The sequence below is a fragment of the Rutilus rutilus genome (genome assembly GCF_951802725.1).
Source record: "Rutilus rutilus genome assembly, chromosome: 19".
Taxonomy (NCBI): Eukaryota; Metazoa; Chordata; class Actinopteri; order Cypriniformes; family Leuciscidae; genus Rutilus; species Rutilus rutilus.
In genome coordinates this window covers 23,358,329-23,368,537 of record NC_140232.1, presented here as the reverse complement: position 1 = coordinate 23,368,537, position 10,209 = coordinate 23,358,329, and the positions used below count along the sequence as shown (strand labels likewise).

Sequence of the window (10,209 nt, the reverse complement as noted above, 5' to 3'; positions counted from 1 at the left end):
CGTGTCAGAAACCAGAACACGCATCTCAAAAAACTACTGGATAATTTTTTTTTTTTTTTACCTCATACATCTCTGCTTTATTTGTGTTTGAGCTCAGCATGCCCCAGCACTCAGGACTCTTAATACAAGCACAAGAGCAAAGCGTTAGAGTTAGAGAGAAGCAAAACCACCCATAGGAAAAAAAATTGAAATGTATGGAACGGCCCTCTAAATTCAGATCACGCCACAGCTTATGAACAGGGACATGGAGTTCCTGTTTGTCTACAAGGGCCTTAAAGTTTCCAGTTATGGATAACGCTAGCAGATTTGAAGTTCTGGAATCAATTACCTGAATAAACAGTACTGTAGTTTGACTAAATGTATTTTATACAGGCAACGAAAATAATAATAATAATAATAAAAAATAAAGGGATGGGCCTAGCAGCAGAGATTAATATTCTTATTTAGGATGTTTTCATCCTTATAGGACTTTTAATTTGTAATTTTATAAGTATAAAAATAACTCCTCAACACAAACATCACTAATGTAATACTTTGAATTATTCTGCTTAATGGAGAGAGAACGGCCCATTTTGGTTATCGAGGGGGGAAGTAGAAGTAGAAAGAGATAGGGACTGTTTGGAGGGATGCAGATGGTATAGGAACTTTGGATCCTAGGCACTGATGATTTTTAACTTGTGTATGTGCAAAACCAGAAACTTTCAGCAAAAAGATCTTCACAATTAAAGATGCTTTTACACTCTCTCAGTGTAAATGAATGAGTGTGTGTGCATGAATTGAAGTCCTCTAAACACACTTTCATATAAAAAAATAAGAGGGCACTGACATTGGACATGCAACTCTTGCAAAATTCACAATATTAAAAGAGCAAGTTGCTCAAGTGTGTATGGCTTCTGGCAACAATAAGTTTTACATGGATCATATAGCATTTTTGTGGATAATATAGTTTTATAAACTTGCTGCAAAACATTTACCTGAAATCAGCAGTCCAATTAGTTGGATAAACATTAATTGTACACACACACACAAAAAAAAAAAAAAAAAAAAACCTAGCCTGTTGGTCTGTCTAAAAAAGCTCTTAGAAAACACTCAGCACGGCACTCTGCTAAAACATAACCATGTATCATATTAGCAGTAGCTTTTACACCAAAAAAGCAAGAATTATATCAGTAGTATTTGACATCATCATAGTAATAAATTCACCCATTAAAATCACCCATATACAGATTTTCTTTAAAATTCAGTTACTTCTAAATATTTAAGATATCTGTAACACATTTTAACTGAGAGTCCAGAAATACTTAATTCATTTCAAAGTTTCAATGACACTCTCTACGAACATCCTGCTCCTCCAACAGGTCATCCAGAGAAAATATCCAGGTGTATCACAATGTAACCACCTTTACTGAACCGCCAATGACAAACCTTTGCAGTAGGCACTAAGGTTATGTAATGAATTGCCAAATATAAATGTTTCATTGGTCAGGTGAGATTGTTTAAATAAAAAAACAAAAATAATAGTGAAATGTCAATGCTAAAAAGGGAAGGAGAGATGCTGAGGTAACAGGTGGCAGGAAATAAATGCAGTGCTGATTTTTCTATTTATCCATGTCTTGATTATTGGTCGTTATTAGTTATGACTCTTTTGTGTATGTTACATTTAGGTTTGTTATGCTAGGTTAGACTTAATTGTCTTATATAATAGAAAAAAGAAATATCTACCAAACAATTTAAATCTCTTTCTACACATTCTGTTTAATAAATGAAAGGCGCAAATGACATAATGACTTCACTGAGGTCTTCAAAAAGGTTTTTTACTGTTATGGCTGACTTATTGCAAACCTGATGCCCAGCCTCTTCAAGACAAAAACAAAAAGCAAAAAAACTGTTTCAAATAGTTCCAAAATAGTGATACATTTTTTTACCATGTAGATTTAAGCGAAGTTTTCCCAGCAATTCCCACCCCGTCCCTTCACTCATAAGTCAAGATAAAAATTTAAAATAATCAAAATATAGTGTTTGGCATCCCTCTAAGTGCATGCTGGCCCTTTTTACACGCTGAGGAATACGATTGACAATTTTGAGGAATGTATCGAGCAAACATTTTCTTACTGACCCTGAAATGATTGTCATCTGAGACACATGAAAACTGAAAAGACTACAAATGAAAAAAAAAAGTTCAGTTTCTTTAATATTTTGCACTCATCTGTCTGGTTATGCATCCATGTTGAGTGTTTGAAGAGTTCACCATCATCGTCTTCTTAAACTGAATCTTAAATTCATTAGTCTGATTTAAGTTGGCACCCCCTTTCCCCCTGTAACCTTTTCCTTTGGCAGCAATGCATGTCAAATTCAACTCAAACTCTTACAAACACTTCATCTGCTTCACCATTGTCTCCATTAGGCTCCTCAGATCTTCAGTCGGAGATTTTATGCTGTCACACAGCCTTTGTTTTGTATGGCGGCGGACAGCAAGAGGCTGTTCAGGCTAGCAATGAGCATGTAGCCAGCCAGGTTTCCCACTCTACACGTGAGGGAAGCGGATGTGGAAGTAACAGAGACTGAGTATGGTATGCTTCCTCTTGCCTGGGCTCCGACTTCTCCGCGTTGAGACTCTGTGCCCTCTGCCGTGGCTCACCCTCACACCACCGTGCTGATGCGGTTGATAGGTTTGGATTTGGAGCTGCCGACCGTGCTGCTGTTGCTGGCTCCGCCTCCGCCTCCGCCCCCTGGGCCGCCTGACAGCACCCCCATGGGTCCCGGGAGCTGCGGTGCTAGTGGGGAGAGCGGGGTAAGAGGGGTGAGAGGGGTATGTGGTGACGGAGGAGGTAATGGGGAATGTGGTGGAGGAGGCGGAATGGAGGAAAGAGGCGGGTACTGTGGTATGTAGTGGGCGGGGCCCTGGGGTATGTGCCGGGCGGTGATGGCGGATGGTGCCTGAGGGGGCGGCGAGAAAACGAAATGAGTTTGATGGGCGGAGTGATGCAGTAAGGGGTGAGGGCTGTGGGCGTGGACGGGATGGCTGTGGGTATGAGAGTGAACGTGGGAGTGGGCGTGAGGGTGGGGCTGAGAGTGAGACAGAGTAAGAGGAAGCTTGCCGGTAGGACCGGGCACCCGTACGTGGCGTATGGTATTGGGGTGCACGTGGTAGAAGTTGAAAGGGGCGATGGGCGAATGGGGTGAATGCGGGGACAGAGGCGGTGGAGTGCATGCCATATTGCCGTAACGGCCTTGCTGCATAGCATGATGGGATAGTTGCTGCTGGAGCTGGGCGTGTGAAGGAGCGGGCGGCCCTCGTCGTGGGAGGGACCCGCGTTGTAGGGTTTGATGGATGGGTGGGTGGCCAGGGGTGGCGACCTGCACGTGATACCGATGATGATGGTGGTAGGGGGGCGGAGGCTGCCCAAAGTTGTTGTGACAGTACTGAGCGTGCAGCGCTTGGATCTTGGAAGGCCCACCGGGGTCTGACTGGCTGAGGGCGGAGGGGGACGGAGGCGGCGGTCCTCCTGTAGTAGGAGGTGGCACAGGGGCCGGGTAATGTGGCCCGGGGGGAATAAGGGGAGCAGGGGGTTTGGCGCGCTTGCTCCCAAACAGGGAGCCCAGGAAGGAACCGGAATTGCTCCCTCCAGAACTGCTCCCCGGACCCCCACCTCGATCGTTGATGCCAGGGACCCCCCCTATATTGCCTATGGCGTTGTGAAGCTGCCCCGGCCCACCCCCCACCCCTACTCCGGGGCTCAGGATGGGGCGGTGAGGCCGGTAGTCTTCCAGCCCGTAGCAGCTGGGAACAGCGCCCCCCATGGGCAAACGCTGATGCGGCTGAGGACTGTTAATGATGGATCCCTATAGTGCGCAAAAAAACACAGAGCCAGACAGTCATTGCACTGAAAATCTGAGAGGATGGACAGTGTTGCTACTAACGAGTGACAGACATGCCCCAGTTACTTCGTCAAATAAATAATGCATGTTTTTTTTTCAGGGATACACTGATATTAAAATTCTGGCCAATACAGATAAGCAATAATGGTTTATGTATAGCAGATAACCAATAAATACCAGATATTAAAATGCTATACTATTTTTTCTAAATAAAAACAAAAAACATCCAAACAAGTTAATTTTAGTGTCATAATGTACACTAGGGTTGTCACAGTACCAAAATTACAGTAGTCTGTGGTACCAATACCATTACTATTTGTAATGTAGCTTGAGACTGAACACGCATCTCCTGGACAGCAGAAAACCAAAAAGCCTTTCAGTATATAAACAGCCTCAAACATCTTGCAAAAGTTAGAAATGTCAGTGTCACATTAAACAAATCACAATGCAGTCAAATGTTTGTGATGATCGACTATACAGTATATATAACAAACTAAAGCTTCCTTATTAGAGCGCCTCACTCATTTTACTCAGTCAAAACATGTATCTGAACCTTAAAACAGAATCGATCCTCAAACACTGATTGAGGCGTTTTTTACCAGAGCAATGCATTAGTTAGTAGTATTTAGTAGCAAATGCACCAGGCATAACCTTAGACATGCTGCATGCAAAGCAAACACAGATTACTGTTTTTACACAATACGGAATAAAACATGCTGCACTTCACCAAACAAAAATTACAAATTCATGCAAAGCCATTTTTGTTAAATACATCAGTACAGAGGACTCATGCACTTGAGGAAGCTGCAAACACAAGATCATTCAATTTCAACGTGATTACGAGCAGTTAGTATATCTGTCAGACTTACTTCAATGGTACTATCCAAAGAGCCAACACTGTTTCTACGGCCTCGCTTTCCTGCACCCAACCAAGCACAGCAAGGTCAGGGTCAACGGCCATAGAGAATACCTCATACATGTCCAAAACCTCATACTGGGTGTGATGCGTTGATCCGTTTACAACGAACTATATGTTCAAATTGTCTACACAAACGTCTACTGACAAAACTAAACTTCACGGCACTCAACTCGACATTAGCTATGTTCAGAAACCATATAAAAGAGTAGTACATCACATGACCACATTACATTCATGTTTAATTCTGCAAGTTAATACTCGACAAAATAAAATGGCTATTTTGTATTTGCGTAAATATGTCTTAACTCTTGGCAACCTGATTAAACATTGAGAAAAGAAAGAGATTTAAAAAATGTTGGTAGCTATTACATCATGGAAATAGGTGGGCAAAGTCAAGATGTTCGCATTGTGCATTGTGTGATGCAGTATTAAGGCCGTGACACGACAAGCCGACGTCAAAGAACTAGCGGCGACAAAAGCCGACCGTGTTGTCGCCTCATGTTGGCTGCGTCTGGGCCAAAAAGCTGCGCTTGAACATCACACCAAAAGGACTACAGGCGACTGCCAACTAGCATGTGTGTTCTGCACCTGCTTGTAAGGGAATAACTGTCTATATCAGCAGGTATCAAAAGTCTTTATTTGTCATTCAAAAAGGGAAACCGAAACTAGAACTGCAGATATACAAACCGTAAACAAAGCAGCACTTGCTTACCATTTTGAATATCAATCATGCTGATCCCTTTCTCAATTCCAGGCGGCTCAAGCGGTTATGAAAATATTTGCGTATTGGAATGCTCAGGTAAGATTATATAAAATGAGAACAGTTCTTTGCTTGCTTTCATCACTTTCACTTTTATTCTTGTGCACTGGGGCCAGATTTACTAATTCTTAAGAATAACATTTTTCTTAAATGCCAATTTCTTATTTTCTAACTTAAGAAAAAAGATAAGAATATTTTCTATTCCCAAAAACTTTTCTTATAATCTTCTTATATTTTTTATTAAGATTGTTCTTAAGATCAAATTTAAGAAGTATTCATATTCCCGAAAAGAATGTTCTTAAAAATCATCGTAAATAACTTAAAGTTAGGATAACCTCAAAACAACATAACATGATCTCTCTCACCGACGTCTCAGATGCAACATGCTGAATCGGGCGAACTGCTGCAGACATGTGGAACACACCGCAAAAACTAGCCTGACAGACGCTCACCGACGGCCCGCGAATGGCTGACTGTCGGCTTGGTGTCACGGCCCTTACACAGAGTCTGCTCCGATGTACACTGCACATTTGAACAAATGCAGAACCTATGCATTCAATGACTAGTGCACATACTAACCACTGCAAATTGCAATTTGACATTCAAAATACAGCCACTGAATAAAAAAAAAGTATGCAAAGACATTATGTGCCATTAGAGGGCACTGTCTGTCAATCTGTACTTCAGTACAGAAGTTCAGCACTCCACAACTGTTACAGTATGGCATTCATGATCAAACAGTGGTGGATTTATAAATATTTCTCCCATATAAATATTTTTGTATTTTTTTTAAACTCTATAATCCACAGAAATCTGGGGAGCATAATTAAATGTGCTAATTTGCCTTGCATTTTTTGAGAGACTAGTTAAAATAGAGGGGAGTTTGTTGTGTGAATGTGTGTTGTACCTGTCTCAGAGAGGTCTCTCAGTGAGGAGCTAAGTGCGGTTCGTTTAAGCCCCTCCCCTGCTGCGTACGTGTCATCCAGACTGGGCCTTCCCAGAGTGCCGTTCACAGCCTCAGTCTTCATTCCGCCAACCCCGCCCACATCTCCACTCATGAGCCCTGTACGCATCACACCTTTCTGCTTCTCTAACTCAGCTACGGAGAATAGATATAAGAGGTTGATGCTAGCAAAACTGACAATAACCATAATGAACATTAACCTTAATGAATAATTTATCAGCCACACAGCAAATTTCTGAAATTTCAGTTTGCATACAGTAAAATAACCTTATGCTTTGGATCTGTCAAGTGTAAAAGAACAGATCCTATAAAAGGATTTCTTACATTCTACACGGTATTTCTCCATATCCTGAACCTCAGCGATGCTCTCACGCAGGTCGCTGGTGAAGCGTGTTCGGTCTTGCTGGCTCGGCGCATTGAACACGATCAAAACCTTACGCTCACTGCCGGGCATTGCTGATGTCAGTCTGATACCGTGAGGATAGTCTGAGAGAGAGGGATAGAGATAGAGGGTAAATGCAGTCAATTAAAGAGAGAAACAGATAAAGAGGCATGTGCTGTGCCTCATTTTGACAAAAGTCCACAAATACACACAAGAACTGTTCTAAAATTAAACCCAGAAAAGCCAGTTCCCTAACACATTTAACAATATTTTTTATAACCTTGGTTTTGTTTTCTAGTTAAAATATCTAAGGACCTTAAAACAAAATAAATTGACTGTGTGTACTATCAAAATTATATGCAAATTGTTTTCTTACCCTATTAGTTTTTCAGTAAGCAAAGAGAGGTTTATGTTTAAAACAATAAAAAACAACTGACCAATGGGGTAAGAAAAATAAATTTGTGTCTGAATCACATGACATTTTACTTTAAGCTAATTTATCTTCTTTTAAGGACGTTTAGATATTTTGTTAGTGGAAAACAAGTGCAAAACCAATAGTGATTAAGATAAATAGAGAATAGACGTTCTCAGAAATCAACAGAATAGCTCCAATCGAGGTGATGGCATGAAGATGAAACCAAAACACCACCTACATGAAAGCAAGGAAAGGGTAATGAGAGAGCACCGAGCTGAGATGGAGTGGATGAGAGCAGAGTGTGTAAACGAGCTGGAATGGAGTGATAGTATAAATAAAGAAGGAGGGACAGATGGTGAGACAGATGGAGGGATGAATATACTTACAGGAGTTCTGGAACATATGAACCTGCATCTCCACCAAGGGAAAGGACTGTCTGAAACTGTACGTCACAGACGTCTTCTTCTTCTGAAAAATCTTCGTTACCTGCAGCGGGGAACAGAAGGGATGTTAGGATGTAGTTATGATCATTATACACATACATACTCTAACAGAAAAATGCTTGGACACACTTGACTGAATATACTGAAGCATGCGAAATTGTGTCATTAACGTAATTTACATCACGCAGTTAGATGATCTTAAAAGTCGGGGGTTTATCACAATGCGCATCTAGAATGGTGCAAGCACCTGTAACCCTGGTAGGCAGAAATTTATATTCTGAACAGATTTCACTTCTCTGTTTGCGAACAGATCATTTTAAGCTGCTAAACTCCAGGAAAGTTTTCAGTCCATTGATCCAGTAAGGGAATTAAAACAACTAGTCCAAAACAGCGCTAATGTAAATAAAACCAGGCTGATTACATCAGAGGTGGCAGAGAGAATAGAGACTGTTGCGTTCTTAGTGAATCATTCATTCCAGTGTATTTCGCTTTAAAACACAAGCTCTGTCATATTCTGTGATTGTTTCTGAAGAGTGCGAGACCTCACAAATCGAGTGAAATACAGACTGAGCAGAATATCAAAACATCCCACCGCTGTATGGCTAGATGAAACTACGTTTCTCGGCTGGATAAAGCAAACCAGCGTCTCGCTAGTAAAGTTTTGATGGATGAAGATTGCAATCAAGGTAAAGATGATTGGGGTGACCATACAGGAGTACAGCAAGCACATGTGAGTCTGTTATTATGATGTGAAAACAAACCGTGTATGTGCGTGCTCTATGGACTGATCGCACATCGTATTTATGCTCAGACACATTTCAAAACATTCACGTTGTTTCCACATACGTTCAGAATAATGTTTTGATTTGTCGTGTATATTGCTCTGTTTAGTAATTCTTAATGGATACTGTAGTAAGTCTATGCAGTCAGGTCAAGGGGGTTGGTTTAGTTTTTTTTTTTTGGCATCTCCATGTGGTCCTGTTCGGTATCGCAACTTGACTTGTCTAAAATGTAAACAAGCTCTTTGCTTAATTTCACGATAAGTGTGTGATTAATCGTGAATACAAATTTTTTTCTAGTGACAGCCTTTTATATATATAATTACATACACATTCAGTCTGAATAGCTGGAATACTTTCTGGGTCATTGTATTATTTTCATATTTCTATTTGTGCCATTTAATAGTTTTGATGACTTTTAATAAAATGATAACTAAAGAACAAGAGGGTGTCCAAACTTACTAGTACAAATTATATCTTCAATAATAAGTATTTATTATTATTGCTATTGGTAGTAGCAATAGTTGTAATAATAATAATAATATGCATTAACATGCATTTTTCATAGTATTTATATATAAAGAATATATCATTTTTAAAAATTTTAAGCTCACCAAGGACCAGAAATTGCTTGATTGTAACTAATGAATTGTGTGTGTGTGTGTGTGTGTATATATATATATATATATATATATATACATACACATACACACATTTATAATTCAATTTTTTTTTTAAATATGAGTATATAGTTATAGGACTGAAACTGTTACATACTGTATGCTCTTAATGATTTAAAAAATAAATAAAAACACTATACATAAGGTATATATAACAGCCTATACATCCTGTATACATTTTTCAATGCAAATATTGTACTGTATACATACTTATACATACATACTTATCTAAACCAAAGGGAGTATTTTTCCTCTACATCTTCTTGCAGTAATTAGACCAATATGTGCTGCCTGAAGACTTACCACTAGCAGGTCATTAAAGAGGAAGACCTCCCGCTGGTGAACTCCACTCCGCTGTGGTCGATTGGGGTCAGGGACTTCATATAGCTGACAACAGCACACTAGCCTGCGATGTGGCAGAGAAAGCACCTGCACACACATACACGCAGCATATCAAAATACAACTTGGTTTGTCACACGCTAAATGACACAAACAAACTGAAGATCAAATTTCCTTTTAACTACAAGTTGAACAACAATATGGGGTTTCTAACACAAGCATGACATGCATGAGTGAATCACATGGTTTGACTCACAGGTTTCTTGCCCACGATGACCCTCTCTACAGCCTGCACTTGAGACACATGGTCATCATTTGTCCTGAGTTCCCATTTCTGAATGCGCTGGTAGATGCCCACTAACAAATCCCTGGGAATGTCCTGTCCATTATCCACTCCTGTCAATGAAAAAGAGAGGGAAAACGAATGAGAAAAAGAACATGAAAGACATTCTGGACCCAATTGAAAGGGGCGGATCACCTCTAAGGTTCTTGATAAAATCCTCCAGCTTCATCTTCCTCTCAGCTTTGACGTTGGGGCTGTACATGTCTGTGTTGAGGAGGATGATGGCAAATGCCAGGATGAAGATAGTGTCCGGGTTCTGAAACTGGCGGACAAGTGCAGGGTTGCACACGCAGTATCTCTGACTG

General features: G+C 40.4%; 1 protein-coding gene across 5 annotated transcripts in view; it reads right to left on the bottom strand.

The window, feature by feature from the left end:
- Window positions 1-2,627: 2,627 nt before the first annotated feature.
- The window catches only part of iqsec2a (IQ motif and Sec7 domain ArfGEF 2a), an 85,145-nt gene continuing 77,563 nt past the window's right edge, over window positions 2,628-10,209 (bottom strand). For all 5 annotated transcript variants that reach the window (XM_084388896.1, XM_084388894.1, XM_084388897.1 and 2 more), the window contains 8 exons: window positions 10,040-10,206; window positions 9,818-9,957; window positions 9,525-9,650; window positions 7,706-7,805; window positions 6,847-7,008; window positions 6,466-6,657; window positions 4,749-4,798; window positions 2,628-3,843 (listed from right to left, as the gene is read on the bottom strand). In XM_084388896.1, the coding sequence (XP_084245022.1) occupies window positions 2,641-3,843; window positions 4,749-4,798; window positions 6,466-6,657; window positions 6,847-7,008; window positions 7,706-7,805; window positions 9,525-9,650; window positions 9,818-9,957; window positions 10,040-10,206 (2,140 nt within the window). In that variant the 3' untranslated portion in view covers window positions 2,628-2,640. The remainder of the gene's footprint in view (window positions 3,844-4,748; window positions 4,799-6,465; window positions 6,658-6,846; window positions 7,009-7,705; window positions 7,806-9,524; window positions 9,651-9,817; window positions 9,958-10,039; window positions 10,207-10,209) is intronic.